At 45.4% G+C, this 19353-nt stretch overlaps 2 protein-coding genes across 3 annotated transcripts in view; one reads left to right on the forward strand and one right to left on the reverse strand.

Moving 5' to 3' along the window:
* Positions 1-958: 958 nt before the first annotated feature.
* On the reverse strand, positions 959-8097 carry acp2 (acid phosphatase 2, lysosomal). Its single transcript, XM_027291782.1, has 13 exons — positions 7908-8097; positions 5681-5776; positions 5404-5490; positions 5053-5113; positions 4874-4965; positions 4681-4779; positions 4382-4468; positions 3595-3678; positions 3461-3509; positions 3017-3105; positions 2768-2874; positions 2478-2653; positions 959-2386 (listed from the first exon to the last, which is right to left on the reverse strand). Exons 1-13 carry the CDS (start codon positions 7980-7982, stop codon positions 2241-2243), a joined length of 1248 nt encoding a protein of 415 aa, XP_027147583.1. The 5' UTR covers positions 7983-8097; the 3' UTR covers positions 959-2240.
* Positions 8098-12523: 4426 nt separating this feature from the next.
* Positions 12524-19353, forward strand: part of LOC104929883 (insulin receptor substrate 2) — a 12716-nt gene continuing 5886 nt past the window's right edge. Inside the window, exons 1-2 of one of the 2 annotated variants that reach the window (XM_010744521.3) lie at positions 12524-15454; positions 15659-16155. In XM_010744521.3, the coding sequence (XP_010742823.3) occupies positions 12765-15454; positions 15659-16155 (3187 nt within the window). In that variant the 5' untranslated portion in view covers positions 12524-12764. Of the gene's footprint in view, positions 15455-15655; positions 16156-19353 lie in introns of both variants that reach the window. The other variant, XM_010744520.3, reaches the window with a different exon arrangement.

A 19353-nucleotide genomic window follows, 5' to 3' on the forward strand; every position in this document is an offset into this window, starting at 1 on the left:
GCTCTGACCTAACCTTCAACACATGGCACAGGAATGGTGTCAAACGTTTTGCAGACCTGTTTGTTGACGGATACTTTGCCTCCTTTAGTCAATTGTCTGTGAAATACAACTTGCCAAAAACCCACTTTTTTCGATACAGATTAGTCAGTACATTTGCTCCCACCTCAAAACCAGACATAAACCCGATAGATATGTTGTGCCCGTCACTGGATAAGATCAGATTGGCCTGGGAACAGGATCTGGGACCCTTTCCAGATGACCAGTGGGACTCTATATTACGAGCAATACACAAAACCTCACTCTGTGCAAGATATTGCTTGCTTCAGTTCAAAATTGTCCACCGTGCTCATTATGTCTAAGACTAAACTGTCTAGTTTTTACCCTAGTTTAAGACCAGTCTGTGACAAATGCAAAACCAACGTTGGTACCCTCTTCCACATGTATTGGCAGTGCCCCAGAATACAGATATTCTGGAACAATGTTTTCAATACTTTGTCTAAAATATTGGGCAAGGATCTTGCCCCTAGCCCCACTCTAGCTCTATTTGGCATTGCTGCAGGTGGGGATCAACACTTGACACTTAGTGAGCAACACATGGTCGCTTTTTCCCTACTTCTGGCCAGATGTGCAATTTTGCTTAGGTGGGGGGAAGCTGCCCCGCCCACACTGAGGCAATAGCTTCAAGACATAATGACCTGTCTCAAGTTGGAAATGTTACGCTTTTAATCAGCAACTCGTTTAATGCGAGATTGTTTTTGTGTTAAACCCTGCACTTTATCTTTGTTAAAATAAGAATTCACTGTTTTACTCTGTGATCAACATGCATATGACCCTGTCTGAAGAATCCAAATAAAAACATTTGAAATTAAAATGCTCTTGAACTCGACCTGCCACTGGGCTGATTTGAACATTTGAACTTTTCCTGTGAACAAAACAAATAAACAGAGCGAAGAGATTCTGTACTTCATCATCATTTATTTTTCAAAAGGAAACATTTGCACGCGACACACTCAAGTCAAGACAATTGAAATGACGACTCAGAGGGATCGCACATTACTTTCAAATAACCTTCAGCAAACGTGTTCTCCGTGATTTTAAAATCTGGATCCTGACTGAAAAAAATAAGATCCTGCACAAAAGACTCAAGGTGAACAAAGAAGCGTTCATCTTCTGTTCTATCGAAGCCTGGGTGTTATCTTTTTCTAAAACTGCATGAGCTGAAAGGTTTAGGTCCATAGTTTACGTTTTCTCATGATGTCACTTATCGAAAGCATTCTATATGCATATAGTATTCAATATCTGTTTTGCATTTAAAAGATTAGTTAAAAGACAAAGACATTTTTCAAACATTTCAAAAACTTTCCCAGTGTTTGACATAAAACAGAAAGGTGTGTATTTTGCTTGGTTTCCCCTCAAAGGTCAGGTTCAGCTGAGCCGACGCTGAGCTGGTGTTTCTGTGTCCTGCTAAATGACACTTGGAGGAGGTGGATCACCTTACTGCTGATGACTTGAAGTTCAATGAAAAACTTGACATCGTACAAAAGTGTGTTATGCATTACAGAACAAAAGGAAGCCTCATTATTAAAAACGTTTAAGGCATCTCGGTCATTAGGCCTCAGCGTCAACACGCTGATAACTCAACACACACACTGTTCACAAATCAGATCATGTTTTTAAAAGGACAGTTACACCTGCCTGGATGAAAACCCTGATTCAAAACACTAAAAAAGATTTAAATGAATTTGTTATTTAAAGTCACAACTTTGTCAATATTTTCTTTTCTGCAGCCATTTAAGTCCCAAAAAAGAAACAAGAAAAAAAAAAACCCAGGCTGAACAACGAACACAGTCTCTCTCCAAGCAAAAGTCTGACTCACATTTATTGAAATTATGTACTCATTTGGCCGAGTGGACCAGATCACGTGGGAACATAGCAGTTACTGTACTGGACAAAATGCAAAAGGTTTTCCCTGCTCTGTTTTCTTGACATAGAATCAGTCCTGGTCCCTTAGTCCTCAGCTTTTTTTAAAATCTCTTTAAAATTCCTCCCCCTGACCCAACAGGAACAGGGTCATTTTGGATGAAAACTCAAAAAGTTGAATCATTGTGGGTCCCACAAAAAAAAAAAAACACAAACGTGCTCAGAAAAGTCACGCTGGACTTTCAGAGTCCGTCTTCATCGTCGCTGCTGTCCCACGACTGCACGTTTGTAGATCTCCGAGGGAGGAGTTGGTGCTTTTGTCAGGATTCGTCCCCGGCATCCTGGTTGATCACGTGCTGGTATCCCCGGCTGCTGTTTGGTTCCTTTTGCCAACAGATCACGCCGAGGAGGACGACGATGAGGAGGAGGAGCAGACAGCTAGACACGGCCAGACTGATGATCACTTCTGCAAAAAACAAATGATGAATCAGCGGTGGCACAATCAGTCAGCTTTCTTTTTGTTTTAGCAGTCTTTTGAGTTTTTAGTGAAAATTCACCTGTATCTCTGCCTCCTGAAGGCAGTTGACACTCTTTGTCCCGGTCGTCTGAGATAGAGAGCTTTGTAATCGTGACAAACTCCTCTAGGGGGCAGTCAAGGGAGCAGCCTGGTAACTGTAGAGGGTACGGCTCCACCGTGGTGTCGTTCCGGTAAAACATCGACACTGAAGCAGAGCTGGAAAAATAAGACACGAGGGAGAGAGGGGAAACAAGGTTTTCAATCAACTGGTTCTTCTGCTTTAATTGGTTAAGTAAGGTTAATTATGTTTGTTTATTATGATCGATTTACCCGTTATCATCCCTGTGAAGCTCAAATATTTGACAAGAAGCGTACGGCGGCTGTTTTCCATTGAAAACATTCAAGCTGGCCTGAAGAGCAGCAACAGTGGTGTCATGCTGTGGAACAGACAGACAACATTAAAGGGACAGTTCCACAATATGTGCTGTAGCGTATAAACATAAATCAAATTTGACCTAAGCTAAAGAAGGTAGACGTCTATAAACATTTCCGTAGTTTTAGACATTTTAACTCGCTCACCGCTGACAGCATCATCATTCTCAGTCTCTGTTTCGCGTCTTGGACGGCCACCTTGGAAAGATTCTTCACTATTTCACCCAGCAGGATACCTGAAAGGCAGAGAGCAGCTCTTATTTTTCATGTTTGCAAAAGGACACACATCCTCTGTGTGTGTGTGTTGCACTGGTCACATGTTCCTTCATTACCACAAACTCACACACCATTGTTAATTTTGACTCCACACACACACACACACACACACACACACACACACACACACACACACACACACACACACACACACTTACTGCAAGAAATAATCCAGAGAGCACCCAAATGTGGATTAATCCACCGCTGAAAATAGTCCCCAACAGATGCACTGTTTCCCCATGTTTGAGTAACGCTTCCTGAAAACTACAGCGACCACCTGTTTTACAAATCTATTTTGGCTTTGAACACACGTACCTCCCTGCAGCCGGCTCTTTTCTTGCTGTTTGTAGACACCGAAGGTCACCTGCGGAAATTGTATCATGACATTACGATACTTTTAAAAGCATTTAGACCATCGTGAGACTCAAAAAAAATCTGTGACTACTTACTTGAAATCCAAAGTCTTTGAGTTTTCGGAGCTTCTTCATAACGTCAGGCGTCACCCAGGCAGGAGGGGTCATGTTGTGACGAGACTACATTCACACACGCACATCAGAATCGAATGAAAACCACGAAGGTCTACAAGTTCGACTGAAGTGGCCGAGTTGACAAACTGTTGTCCTTGATCGCACTTGGTCAGCAGTCCTCTGCCTGCACCTCTCCCACTCTCTGCAACCATCTCTCACGTCGATGATTAATTAACATGTGTCTGCGCTCCGCTGACCCAGCCTGTCCTTCATTTCGTGTTTGGCTCATGCTTGAAATATCGCACCATCATGTGTGTATCTGACTCAGAACAATGTGGATTTTATCCCTTAAAATTTAAAAAATAAATGTAAAATGATATACACTTGATGTTGTGATATGTTGTGACCTTAATGTATATGCTGCTTGGTGTCCACAGAGGACAGATCTCAAATGAAAGTGCTACTAGGGGAACAGCCTCGTTCCTCTAGCAGTATATTTGTCTTGAAACTTGTTCCTCAAAAAATAGAACAGGTGTCACCACACCTTAAACCAACATGCACAAGCCCACCTGAAGGTTATACGGCTTTGTTTAAGGATCAGCGGACTCTTATTTTGAAATCTGCTGAGAGAACAGTATCTTTTCAAGGTCGAGCTTTTGTGCGGCACAGTCATGACGCACGCAAACAACAAAAAGGGAATATCAAAACCAAACGGAGCTTTCACTCCTCCTTAAACTTTTTGCTTTTGTTTGTGTGTGTGTGATCTCACCTCACAGAAGAGTGTGTCGTACACGCTCCACACTGACTCCACAGTAGTATTCAGTCCTGTTTTGTTCTTTACCAGGTCTAGTATGTCCTAAAGAGAGGAACACAGGGAAACTTCACATACCTACACCTCTATCATCTTCAAATCTGTTATATTTCTTAATAATCTGAAGATATTTACAATCAGAAATGTCAGAAAAACATGTATGATATCGATGTAACTGTAGACCGATACTACTTTGATGTTGTGTAAATAGATACTGATCATATATACTGAGAAAAGTAAAGAAAAGAAGGCTGTACCTGGTATTCAGTGGTGATATTAAGAAATTCCTCTGTATGCTCAGTTTCATTCATCAGCTGTTTGTAGCGAGGACAGTCACGCAGAGGATAAGAGAGCAGCTGAAGGAAGGTGGAAAAAAAAAAGAAACGAAAGTTCAGGCGTTGAATCACTTGGAGCAACTTGGAGCACTGATCAAACTATTTCTAATCGTACCCTCTCTTCACTTTGTGGCACGGTGTGGACAGGTATCGGCTGCCACTTCAAATCTGGTGTGAACACTTGCTGGCCGCTCGGCGGGTAGAGACCTAGATGATGACAGGAGCACGATTGAATGAGGTGAGCAAAGAGAATGAATACAGGTAGGAGGGCGAGGAGTTAGTAGATGTTCAAACCTGCGAGGTTGGCTTCAGCGCTCATCAGGGTGCGATCGTAGTCTGTGCTGCGAACTGAGATCTGTGGACGAAGCCAGGGAGTGGATTTACAAACGGTAGCATGGTCATGATGGCGTTAGATATGTTCAGGCCAAATATGCTGGAGTTTGAAGAGAGCAAGGCCCAAGCACCCATCAAACTTCCATCATGTCCCAGGAACTGCAGCACCGGTGGGAACCCTGTATAACACCGACATGGCAGGGGGGGGGGGCCCTCTCGTCTGACATTAATGAATCAGCGTCTGTCTGTGAGGGTCCTGTGAGGTGTCATGTGATGTGAAAGCGGGAAAAAAAGGGGACAGAGTGCATCTACCTCGTGTCTGTCATAGGATTCGTTGAGAAATCCTTTGTATCGATTCCTGAGAAAGCGGCCCAGTTCAAAGTGCTGCCTCATTCCCTCCTGAAAACACACACAAGACATCGGACGTTAGACACCTGATGCATCGCTGGATATGACTTTACACCACTGATACTAACCGTGCTGTTTCTGGACTGGACTTTCTAATCATGTTACAACTCATTAACCTAAATATAGTGGCTGTTTTTTCGTAGGGCACTTTATAAAATGATGCTTTTATTGGTGCATATACCTGTGATAGCTGTCCAAAGCCTTGTGGCCAGGCGCTCTCTTGGTATGGGTCGGTAGGATAGGCTTTAACTGGTGACCGGTCGCCATGCCGAAACAGCTGGAGGGAAGAGGGAACAGGAATAAAGGTTAAGCACAACTATTATTAAACTATTTCACCCCACTGTGTTATAAAAAGACGCGACATGCGGCAACTTTAAATATTTTCTAGAATGAGTTGATTCATTGTTCGCACTTCAAGGAAGTGAGACGTTGTTACTGCCATCTGCCAGCTCATGTGACACTGACGTTTATTCAAAGCTTCATAAAGCACTCAACTAACTATGTGACATAAGCAAACAAGAAGCCACGTGATGATTTATCGGATCGACAGCAAACTTTCACCTTATAATCATGTGACCTGTGTCGCTGTATTCCCACAGCTTGAGAGCACCCTCGTCCCAGTGTTAGCTGCATCAGCAGAGGCTGAACCAGTCAGCTGATAAAATAGGTCAACGGGAGACTGCAAACCTAACCGGACGGCCTTAAAAAGATTCAGAAGTGCAGAGTAAGCATGTCCGGAAACAAGAAACAAAAAAAAAAGGGAAGTCATGGGTGATACGTGATGATTAAGGGTGTATAAATCATGAAATGAGTGAGCATTAGGACTTGGATAAACGTCTCAATCTACTGCACAGGGGACTGTTTTTAAGAACTTGAAACTGAGCCTTTGACAGTAAACAAAATGTTTGAATGAATTATCTGCATGCTGGATATGAGGTTGTGTTATCACTAGACTGGCTGGCTATTCAAGTAGAACAGTTTCTATCTTCGAGATGTTTTTTCTGGCGTGAAGAGCACGCATGACTGATCTGTCTGAAAAAGGTGTGTAAACTCCATTTAAAGCGTGGATCATCCCTTTTTAAAACTTCTAATCTCATCGGCCTCGTGATCCGTTGATGGCTGTCCAGCAGGTTTCCTGAGACTGAGCGCAGGACAACGGTCAGCTACCCCTGTGAGGACATGTTTGCAGCTCTCAGCATCAGATCTTAAGATGCTGAGAGCTGACAAGCGAGGTGGCTTTAAAACACAAGCGAAAAACACAAGTGTCTCCGATGCTATTTCAATTCTCACGCCCGTGGCACATTCCACGTCTGCAAAGGAGAGGGGAAGAAAAATGAACAGAGGAAGGTGGAAGACGCTCGGACTCATCCTCGAGGCGGAGCAGATTCGGATAAATGACAGATTATGATGAATATTTACAGTGAAAACATGCAAGATTATTATTTCTCTTTATATTTTCACCTCAAGCAGTCAGCCAAAGACTTTCACAGCTCTAACCTTATCAGCACCCTGCATGTATCTCTGTACTTTGCAAGGGAAATGATCAGACATTGACTCAACAGTTAGTCTCAGCCTTTAATGAAAGGACATGCAGATGCTGGTTGTCACCTATCTGAGGGGATAATACATACATTAACATATACAGGTAAAAGCTGTGACACAGGTGCATGATGCATACTGTGCTTGCAGGCATGCAAGTATCAGTGTTGCTATGTCAGGACGTTGTGATATTAACAGGGTTCCCACACCTTTTTCATGAACAAAAAATTCAAGCACTTTTCAAGCACCTTCAAGCACCAGTTTTTCCATTTTTCCAGCACCTTTAAATAGGTAGCCTACTAGTTGTGTTTGCCATGATGGTCATGGGAAGCGCAGCGGTGCCACTGTATGGCATAATAATAATATGGGTCTAATTAGCATTATTTCATATGGTGGTAGATTGACTGTTCTGATTTTTAACTAATTGTGAATTGGCTTGTATTCTCAGCTTGTGAGTGGTGTATTGTCTAACTACCATAGCGCAATAACAGTGACAAATAGACAATCACACAAATTTCAAGCATTTCCAAGCACTTCACAAAAAAAAATTCAAGCATTTTCACAACCTTGAAAACACTGAATTGAAATTCAAGCATTTTCAAGGAATTCAAGCACCCGTGGGAACCCTGTATTAAAAATAAGTCAATAAAAAGCTTTAAGTGAAGGGTCAGCTGGACTCAACATGTCTTTTAAACATATCAATTTAAATATATTTACAGTTTTACTATTACTTTAAGAAAATATGTGTTTTCCAGCCTAGTGCGTTAATAGGAAGCACACACACACAATAAGACAAGGAGACACAGGGCATGCCTCTGCTGAGTTCAGCACAGCTGCTGTGGCGTTACACCGACACCAGCGTTACTCACCACGGTCACATAAACTAGTTTCCCTCCCGCTGCAGCTCCCACCGCCAGAAGAAAGAGCACCGCCGCGGACCGCATGTTTCCGTCTGACCTGGCGGACGGACGACTCGTTGTTTGCCGAGCACAGATAGCGGCTTACCGGACTGCGTCTCCTCTGACTGCTGCCCCGAAGCTGCGTCAAGTCAGCCACTGTTAACGGCCGCCGGAAGTGTGGCGGAAGTTAAAAGAATAAAATGTGGCGTTTATATTTTAAGTAAAAACATCGCTAATGCTGAGAAAATATGAAGGGCTTCAAAAATCATATGTATGAATCATGTTGTTTTAAATCATATACTTCATGTTTCACCCACATTTGGGCTGTGTGTTTATGAAAAATGGGGCATATCGTTCAGCACGCGTTTTATTTTGAAAGCAACACCCTGCGTACAGTGTCGCTGACTTAACACAAAGAGAAAACGGAAGTGACGGATATTGTTTTTTTGTTGTTTTTTTTGCCCGGAAATCAAAGTTTTTTAGCGTCAGCAGCTTCCGGAGGGATGGAAAAATAAAATAAATAAAGATTAAATCTTATGCCTAATAAAACAAATAAAAATTGCTACATTAAAATTGCAGTATACATAATTTACTTTCATTAAGTTTGATTTGGTTCCTGGAAAATGAATGAATCATTTTGATTTGGTAGGATAAACTGTTATGGAAAATAAATTAATGCATGAGTAATTTTAATTTACGTCATCATTTTAACTTACTAGAGAGATTGACTTGCTAAGTCTATATAACACTTTGATTTGACGAACTAATAATACAATAAATAAATAAATACAAAATTCAGAACCTCACAATGTTTGATACAGGTTAAAATTCTGACTATATTACTGACTATATCATTTTGACTAAGAACCTCTGAATTCTGAATTGTTGGTCCAAAATTAGTCATTTAAGTAATCAAGTAGTTAAATAAACGTTTAAATAAAAAATTTTTAAAAAGTATTTAACTTGGCATGAACATTTTTTTTTTTATTGTTTTATATAATACCTATTTTTTCCTCTGTTATTCTTTACTTTATTTTATTTTCCTAGTAGAAATGATATCCCATAAACATTTGCCAAAACACACACGTTCTTCCTGGCTTGCAGTTCCCCTCCTCAGACACTTGAGGTCAGTGTTGTCCTGATTGCAATCATGTATCTGCTTACATGTCAGACATAAAGCATCTGCAATGAAGCTGTTGTTGAAGCATTTAGTATCTGATACTTGAATGAATTATTAGCCTGTGTACCTGAGGGTACAAGATGTTGCTGGAACCTTAGCGTCTACAGCTCAAAACATTTTATCTGGAGGTTTTAAACATTGTAGTTTAGAGCAAAGGTCAAGAAATTGGTTTATCAAATATATATATCAAAGATAATAACTAATTATTATCTGTGGCTGTAATGTTCATTGGAATAATATGTTGCACTGAAGCAGCAATACTCAAGTGAGTCTTTGGACTTGTGGCTCCTGAGTTGAGTGGTACGCATACATGCACATACTTCCCATTGAGACCTTTCATCTATATCTGGCTTACAGATCCCGCAAAGCACCGTGTCATGATCACACTTGTTTTAAGTGAGCCACAATCACACTGGTGTTAAACGTTAAAGCTTTCATGTGTGGAACGTGTGATGTTTGAAAAGGCTCTCTGTTTTTTTTTTTCAGAGCAGCTAACGGTGAAAACCTTTGGCCCTGTGCTGACCCTTCTCGCAAGACCCTCTGGTACCATGATCTGTGTGTGTTTACACAGTGAAAAGCAGCTTTGTTGTGCGACAACCTGGCAACAAGAAGCACTAAGCCTGGATCCTAGTGGGAATCTGATCTCCGTCTAGTTTTTTTCAAGTACACTGTGTTTACACAGTAAAAATTATTTTCCTGTGCTTTCGTCATGGTTTTTCCAAACAAACAGACTGGATGAACCCTTTGGGAACATTGCTTGCTTCCCCCAGTGTTTTGGTGCATTTTCCTCTTTGCCACTGTCACGATATCAACATTTCTTTTTCTCTTTGTCCATCTTGGTTAATGAACTTGTGTTAAACATGAAGCATTATCTCCTAAATATCTTTCATTCTTCAAAGTGTATGACTCCACATGTATATGACCAAGAAGCAGGCAGTAAAGTGAGGATGACAGTTGCAAACTCTCACTCCATAACTACTACAACTACTATTTTTAGCCCTGCCAGTCTTTCTACTTTTACAGTAGGCTACTGGTTAATACTGCTACTAGTATTACTTCCCACCACAATCATGTACTCCTATTATTGCTTGTACTAATACACCAAAATGAACTACAAAATTGGGTTAAATTGTTGGCGTGTTTTATCATATATGTGTATTGAAACCAACCAAAGTTACTACCCTCAATCTCTAAGCTCTTGGACCTGACAGCTCGTTCTTCTAGATGTTCTTCTTCCTATATGAAGTAATGTTGTATTAAACGTAAACATGATTTTTTTTTTTTAATGACTCTAAATATTAGTTTCACAAAGCGAACTCTAAACCGCTCAGGAGGACTTTGATGCAGTTGAAAGCTCAGAGAAAAAGAAAAGTGGTTCTTGAGTTGTGTCAAACTGGAGCTGCTCCAGAGAATCATCTAAAAAGACAAAAAGTGAGAGATTTTCCGTGGCCTATTTAAACTGGGGTAGTATAACATGGAGGCCTCTGGAGTTAAAAATTAACCAGTAGTGGAAAGAATCCCAAAATATCCCACTGAGGTTGTAGAAGAGTTCCTAAGCTGATGTTTCTCTTTCCTGGAATCAAAATCGGCTTGCATTAAAGGAACAGAAATCTTATTGTACGTGGAGTCAAGACAAGTGGCAAGAGAATTGGCAAGAAAAAAATCATAAAATCCTAATAATGTCACATGCTTCTTTGGGAAGGTGTGGCACACCTGGCCGTTAGCACAAATAAAAGATCCATCAAGCAGAAAACACCCTGTGGGAACCTGACGGTAGACCGCATCCCATAAACTGCCTGCAAAACAAACAATATTCAGCATTCAGCAATATTCCCTCAGCATTGTTGCCAAGTTATTGTATGTTTATGCAAGTTAAGAGTCAACAATAATCCTCTTGTTCTTTTGGTTTTTTTTTACCCCGGGCTGTTTATAACTGCGCTCATATACTATGTGTTACTAAACCCTGCTGGAGGTGTTTATGTTTTTGCTCATATGTCAGATTATAGGTGGCGGATAATGCTGAAAACACATGCTGCAGCCCGGCTTAACCCCGATGAATCAACACTTTGTGCGAAAACAGAAAAATAGGCAAGAGTCAAAGGTCAGCAGGATCCCACAAAAACACACATGGACAATAGCAATAAGGAGAACAATAGTGATTAGAGGAGAGATTGCCCTTAATCTGCAGTATCTATGTGTTTGCTTATTGAGGATCAGTTAAAGCAGGATACCCTGCTTCATCTGAGGAGTCTAATTCACACTGACACCTCACTGACAGAGGTGTAATCTGCTTGTTGGGAGACTATAAAAGGCAAAAGGGGGTGGGGGGGACATGACTAATGATCGTGAAGATCACACTGAGAATTACTAACATAATTACCGAGATGATCTGATGAACAGATGTCTGCGAGCTTCCTCCCGCTGACAGGGCCCTTCACAGCCCTAATAAGCGCTTGTTTTTTCCAAGCACTGCCCTCCAGTGCCTTCTGTTTGTCTCTGATTGTGATTGACAACTCAGGAGAGGGGGAAAAGTTGCCTTGCGAAAAAAAAAAAGAAAAGAGAAAAAGAAATTGTGTGGGAAGAGTTGTGTTGTTGTGTTTAGGCTGCAGGGGAGTGCAGAGTGAACCCGAGCAGCCAGATGATGGCAGCATTTGTTGCAGCTTGTTATTGCACCCAGGCCTCTGACGCATTTGCTTTAGTCATCCCCCCCCCTCTCTCTCTCTGTGTGAGATGGCTGTTTTTCAATCAACATGAACATTTTGTAAATATGCTGCAAAGTGCAGCATAAGCATAAAGCGTTTTTTTTTTTTTTTTCCCTCAAATCACAAAACAAAACAAGGTCGCCTCCCTCCATCATCCCCTGCGGCTCTGACCCAACAAAAGCTTCATTTTTTCACAGAGGAAACCACCATAATTATTACCAAATGTTGAGTTGTGGATGGGAGAATAAAACGGTGAGGTGCTGAAATAGGAAACGAAAGGTTCCAGTCGGTGAGGAATACCCACATGATTAAAAATAGACCACAACACTTCTTATATAACAAGAGGGACATCAGGGTTGTTTACAGTTTTGGGGGCCTGAGAAATGAATGGTTACACAATAACAGCATTGTGTGGCACATTCAAATCCACAATAATCACAAAGGTATTAAATATTAATTGAGGTGTTAAACCCAGCCTGTGTGTGTGTGTGTTTTGCTTTCATTTGACAGGGTTTCTTGTTATTCAATGGGCTTCTGATCATTTCTCCATGAGAGAGTGGTTTGGAAAGCGAGGAAGGGGGGGGGAGGAGGAGGAGGAGGCCTGCCTTGAATTATTTCATGAGCCAATAGGAGGCGTCGGATCCGGCTGATGGACAGGCACGGCCCCTGCAGGACGCACCGCCTCCCTATGACTCCGTGTTTTAGTCTGTTTTTAGAGCAGCAGCGTCACATGTTGTTTTGCTCCAGGATCAGATCAGTGCCTGGTGTACCGTGGCGCACAGCGGACGCACCAGTGTCTGCTATGGATTAGACTGATATAACAACAAACGGGTTCTATCTTTATAAAGTTTATTTTTTAAAAAGGCGAGTTTGTTTATTTATTTTATTTTATTTTGAAAAAACAAGTTGCTTATTTTGCAACTTGTAAATATCCCAGGTGAAGAAATGGCAAGTCCTCCGGCGGCAGGAGGACACCTGTTATCCAATGGCACGAACGGTGTGAAGAAATGCGGATACCTGAGGAAGCAGAAACACGGACACAGGCGCTTCTTCGTGCTCCGGGAGTCGACCGAGCGATGCCCTGCCCGCCTGGAGTATTATGAAAGCGAGAAGAAATGGAGAAACAAGTCCGCCGCGAAACGGGTCATAACTTTGGACACCTGTCTGTGCGTAAACAAGCGCGCCGACGCCAAACACAAGCACCTCATCGCCCTCTACACCAAGGACGAGTACTTCGCCGTGGCTGCGGACAACGAGCAGGAGCAAGAGAGCTGGTACACGGTTCTGACTGATCTCATAGCTGAGGGGAAAGTGTACGACAGTCCTGCTTCCACCTCCTCTTTAGTGGGCTTTGAGGAAGCCAGCTACGGACTTATTACTCCTGCAACAGCCGCATATAAAGAGGTATGGCAGGTCAACTTGAAATCCAAAGGTTTGGGTCAGATCAAAAACCTCACTGGTGTGTACAGGCTGTGTTTGTCCAGCCGGACCATCAGCTTTGTCAAACTGAACTCAGAGACAGCTGCTGTCAGTTTACAGCTCATGAACATTCGGAGATGTGGCCACTCGGACAGCTTCTTCTTCATAGAGGTGGGTCGGTCAGCGGTCACTGGTCCTGGGGAGTTCTGGATGCAGGCGGAGGACTCAGTGGTAGCTCAGAACATCCACGAGACCATCCTTGAAGCCATGAAGGCCATGAAGGAGCTGTCTGAGTTCAGGCCGCGGAGCAAAAGCCAGTCTGCCAGCACTAACCCCATCTCCGTGCCCACACGACGCAACCTCAACAACCTCCCCCCCAGTCAGACGGGCCTGGTGAGGAGATCCAGGACAGATAGCATGGCAGCCACGTCCCCTGGGAGAAAGTTCACATCTTGTCGGATAAGAACGGCCAGCGAGGGAGACGGAAGTGTGACCCGGCCTGTGTCCATGTCTATATCTGTGACCGGGAGTCCCACCAGTCCAAACTCTGGGAACCACCTCAGCAGGTCTCACACCCTCAGCAGTGGACGTACCTGCGTAATGCTTGAGTCCGCCTCCAACCTGCATCACAGCAGGTCCATGCCGGTGTCCAACTCCCCTCCGGCTGCCTCCAGCCCCATCAGCATGTCTCCCAGAGGGGGGGCTAGTATCTCCACTCCTGACAAAGCCAGGCGACCTTTCAGCTGCAGCGCCTCCATCTCTGGCTCCCTGAGCGACACTGGCTTCATGCTGTGTGACGATTACAGCTCCAGCCTAAGTGAGGCCAGATTCCTCCCCCTGACCCGCAGTGACACCCCTGACTCTTTGTCCAGCACGCCTCCATCTCGTGACATCAGTGACCCTTGTGGCTACATGATAATGGAGGGGGCAAACGGCAACAGGTCTGGGGCCTACAGCGAGGGTCTGGCGTTTGATAAGGCTTACAGGAAGCGGACACACTCCCTCACCACACCACGTCAACAGAGGGTGGTGGCGCCGCTGTCCTCGGCCTCTCTGGATGAGTACACACTCATGAGGATGGCACATGGACACAACTCCCACTCCGCCTCACCCAAAGTTTGCTACCCCGAGGATTATGGAGACATTGAAATCGGTTCATCCAGGAGCTCCAGTAGTAACCTTGCAGATGATGGCTACATGCCGATGACGCCAGGTGTGGCATCCCAGTCTGGCAAGGTAGACAACTACGTACCCATGAGCCCCATGTGTGTCTCCGCACCGAAGCAGATTGTGAACCCTAGGGTGCATCCTCAGGCGGCTGCCAGCAACGGCTACAAGACCAACTCCCCCTGCAACAGCTCTCTGGAGGACAACGGCTACATGAGAATGTGGTGTGGCTCCAAATCCTCCATGGAGAGCCCAGACAGGAACGGCGAATACATGAACATGTCACCTGGAAACCCACCTCCACTCCAGACCCCCCCTGATTACTACATGGGGATGCTGGCTGGTGAACCTGCGTCAGTGAGGCCGGCTTACCAGGGCGGCTCCCTCACGCTGCCAGCTAAACTTCATGCCGCCAAGAATGAGGAGAACAGCCAGTATGTGTTGATGAGCCCTCAGAGTTCCAGGCAGAGGGCGGGGGAGTCAGACTATTATTCAGTGATGCATCCCAGTGGAGCTCAGACCTCACCGCTGAGCCCATCGGTTCCCTCTCCATCCAGGCACAACCGGGCAGAGACCCTGCCCTACAGAGGGAGGCTGGGCAGGCCTAACAGGCTATCCCTAGACACCCTGAGGACCCTGCCCAGCATGAACGAGCACCCCTTGCCCGGAGAACCCCGGAGCCCTGGGGAGTACATCAACATTGACTTCAGTAGTGGCACCAGATTCTCCCCTCCATCCACTGTATCAACAGAGAGCCAGTCTTCATCACTGGGCTCCAGTGGCGGGTGCCCGGGGAGGTCCTCTCTGACAGACTACATAAACCTGGAGCTGGGCTCGCACTCACCCAAGGAGGCTGACACAGCCGCTGAGCGATTGGACACACTCCCAGAGTTGTCAATGTGCCCCTGCTCAGAGGAGGATGGAGTGTACCATCTGGACGGTGAGAAAAGGTCTCCGGGCCTCTGTGACGAGGTGAAAAATGACTACACTGAGATGACATTTGGGATGACCAGCTCGCCTCCACAGCTTGTTCCCCAGAACACAGCAAGGTATGTGTTATCTGTGTGGGGAGGGAGTAATGTTTATCATTTGTTATCATTTATTTCAACAGCCTGGCTGTGTTATTGATGCCAAGCGGAGGCAAAAATAGTAGCATGCTGCATTTTTACTCATTGAATAAATGTGGGGATGGAAAGTATCTATGGTTGATCTGAGTGAAAATAAAACCTATTTTAAATATTGTTCTCCAGCAGCCAGAGCACCAGGGAGCGAAGGCTCTCTCTGGAGGACCAGGGAGTCCCAGAAGGCATTGGGGTGTTCTTGCTTGGGGCAAACTCCTCTCCCACAGTGGACCCCGACTGCTCTGCCAAGGTGATCCGGGCCAATCCGCAGGGACGTCGGCGCCACAGCTCAGAGACCTTCTCATCTACCGCCACGGTGACGCCGGTCTTCCCCTCTTTCGCCCGAGGCGACGCAGTCAAGAGGCACAGCTCGGTGGAGAACATCTCGTCCCGGAGCAGCGAGGGCTCCGACGAGGAGTACGGCAGCCCCGTGAACCGGCAGAACTCGGCCGGCTACCCCAATGGACTGAACTACATTGCCTTGAACCTGCTGGACAACAGGGACGTGGAGAAGTGCGAAGACCTGGCCGGCTTCAAACCCACAAGCAGCTGCAAAGGTGGCATCAATGGATTACACAGCACACCATATGTCTGTCTGGGATTCAAGGAGGCTGCAACCACTGCCAAAGGTGAGTGAGGTTGAAGTCAGATGTGTTACTGCTAAATAATGTATCTTGTCAGTCCTGCATGTGTTATTGTTTTAAGGGAGGGGATGAAGGGTGGTAGGAATGTGTGTGAAAAGAGCAGCACTGTGCAGTGAAAGGAGAAAAAAAACAAGGATCAAGACAAACCTCCAGATTCAAATTCAAACGGCCTCTGTGGATTTCAAAGCACAGTAGGCGGTGCTGATGTGGCCTTCAGGTGCTCCTCTTCAGCTGAGCGCTTAAACATCTGGTAACGGGAGCGGCGTTTTTGTGGCTGCTTTTGCTATCCGACGCAACAGAGCGACAGTCGGGAGCGCCAAAATAAGTGGTTTTTGTTGCAATCAATCATGTCCTTTTGAAGGTTCCTATTTGGCAATCCCCACATTTCCCACAACATGTGAATGCAGCACAAGGCAGCTATGAAACGTGACCAGGCTGAGAGCTCTGAAGTAAACAAGCACCATGACTGAGCAGGATGCTGCCTCGCTGCTACTGTTGTGGGCTGCTGATACTAAAAATACACGAGTAGATTTTAGGGATTCCACCAACGCTTATTATGAATGGAGGCTGTTTGTACAGAAAACAGAAAATGAGAGAGCAGAGGTAATAAATGGCTCCTTATCGCCTCTGTTTAATCATTTTTCTATGGTTTGTTTGGAATGCCATAAAGCTGTCCCTTGTAATGTCACACTGAGCCGTGGGCATTTCCGGCTGTTGTTTTTCAGTTGGGTAGGCTTTAGGATGTGTTGCACATCGACGTGACCTCCATAGACCCCTTATTCCCACCACCCCACGATCAATACAGCGTCCCAGAATATCCCAGCGAACAAAATAAAAACAAAGAGCACAGAGACAGAAACAGTGAGTGTTGACGCCGAACCCAAGTTTGACTCTCTGCCCCCCCCACGCCGACGTTTATTGGACACAGTACGCTCACATGTGTTTGCCAGCACGTAGAGGGGCCGAGAGGGGGGGAGGAGGAGGGTTCGTACGCATGACATGTGAGGCCCCAGCACAAGTGGATATGTGTTTTTGTGTGTGTGTGTGTGTGTGTGTGTGTGTGCGTCCTTGTAGGCAGCGACGGGGAAAACAACAAAGTGGGCGAGTTGCTATGCAGCCATCAGGTAACTGGATGTCACGGTCCACATTCCTGGCAGAGCGGGTTTTGAAAAGTTGCTGTGAGAGTGGGGGGGGGGGGCCTGTTTTTGTCCTGGCTCCGGGGGCTGTTTTGAATGGAAAGTGGCTTTTATTTCACCACAAGGCCCCTGTGTATGGAAAGAGAAGTTATATTCTGTTTCATTTTTAACACACACACACACACACCGAGCGGGGAGACGCTATAAAAAAAAAAGTGCTTATTATTTGCACAGACGGTGACGTTCTGGTAAATAAATGGAGAGGAATGTGGCGAGCGGTCCCCGCAGTACTGCAAATCGATTAATGTATGCATTCCTCACATTTACATCTTTGACAGCAGCGTGTACGTGACAAGTCAGATGGCTGTTTTTCAGCCAAACACGTGGCAAACTGATTTTAAAGAAGGTCTGCTGCATCCTTCCTGATATTAGATTCGCAGTAGACTACAAGCAACATGAGCTCGTGTGTTTGTTTGTTTTCATCACCTTCACACATGTTCCGTACTGTATTTTATAGCTCTTATAAAGCTTGTAACTGAATATGGAGTGGGAGGGTACTCAAGAACATACATGTGGACTCCAGCACGTACGCACGCTGGGAAATTGGGGTGTGTGTGTTTTTTTGTTTTTTTTCTCAGGGTTCCTTTTTTTTCCAGTGGCGTAGCCTCCATCCACGAACACTTGGCAGGGATGTGTGGACAGTGTGGAGAGAAGGGGGGGGAGTCGCTTGTTTTGTTTTCCAGTGCTGCTTGCCCTGACTGTTTGTGGGAGAGCGAATGAATGCGTGCATAATGGAGCAGGATGGCACGTGCACTCCGCTGCCCTTCTGCCTCATTAGGCTGTTCACTTAGCAGAAGTAAGACAGGCAGAGAGCGATGGGGGGAGCACGGCCTTGTATGCTCAGTAGAAAGACGAGGGGAGGGGCTTGAGCTTTTTAAAGCAACAAACAGAATCATTGGTGAGGCCCCCCCTTTCGACAGAGGTGCATTCTGGGAGTTCAGGACCCGGGGATGGAAGGCCTGATGGCTTGTTTACCGAACACTCTGTCCTACCGCTGCCAGGCGTAGCGGGGTGATAGAGGTCAAAATGCGCTACGGGGGGTTTTGGCGGCGGGCCCCACTGGCGGAGGAGGGCTTTGATTTCGTGTTCACCAGCACATCACGCTGGGCCCCTGGACCATGTGCCATCGTGACCTAAAAATCTGCAGGTTTTCATTCCAGGCCAAACACCTCAGAGAGTCCGCAGATTAGTTTATAACCTCTCAGTCAAATGTAGTTTGGCTGGAATGAAAACCTGCTGACTCTTGGGTCAGGGAAAAAACCTCTGGTCGGATGCCACCGCCTCTGAAAGAACATGAGGTTGTTTGTCAGGATCAAAGTAGCGCTAAACCAATCAGCCCCAACTTCCCCTTGGAATCTGGTGTTTTCCTCCCATGTGACAGTAAGAAACGTGACAAAACGTCGACCAAACCCTGAAGTTGTCCGCTTTCAACAACCTGGGTATGTTTTTCAGGTGCTCCACCTCGAGTCAGCTTAAGGGTCAGGTGTTTGTTTACATCTTGTTTTGTAAGTGGGCCAAAACCATGTGACTCTGCGCCGGTGTTTACCTCTGCCCTCGCCTCCTCTCGCGGCCCCCGGCTCGCCGCAGCTCAGCCAGGTGGATGTTCTGTACCAGACCCAGATTAGCCAAGTCAGCCGTCTCTGTTTTCACCTCCCTGTCTGACTACTTTTATCTGACCGCGGCGGGCCAAGTCCTGTCCTGCTTCCTCGTGGTGATTCGAGAAGCTTGAGATTGAGACTCTATGGCTTTTACACACACATCTCTGTAGGTAGAATATAAGGGATAGAAGCAGGACGACACCCCGAGTCCCTCCTGAGTGCTAGTGGCAGATGGCCACTCTCCGGAGGGCGAGTGTGTGAGAGTGTGTGTGTGTAGTTGTGGGGAAAAAGGGGGTCGAATAGAGGGTTAAACCCCTGCCACTCGGCCCTATCTCCATACACATGCAAACACCTCATTACACCAATTTCCCTGCCTGAGCCCACTCTAG

Source organism: Larimichthys crocea, chromosome XIX (assembly GCF_000972845.2).
Source record: "Larimichthys crocea isolate SSNF chromosome XIX, L_crocea_2.0, whole genome shotgun sequence".
NCBI lineage: Eukaryota > Metazoa > Chordata > Actinopteri > Sciaenidae > Larimichthys > Larimichthys crocea.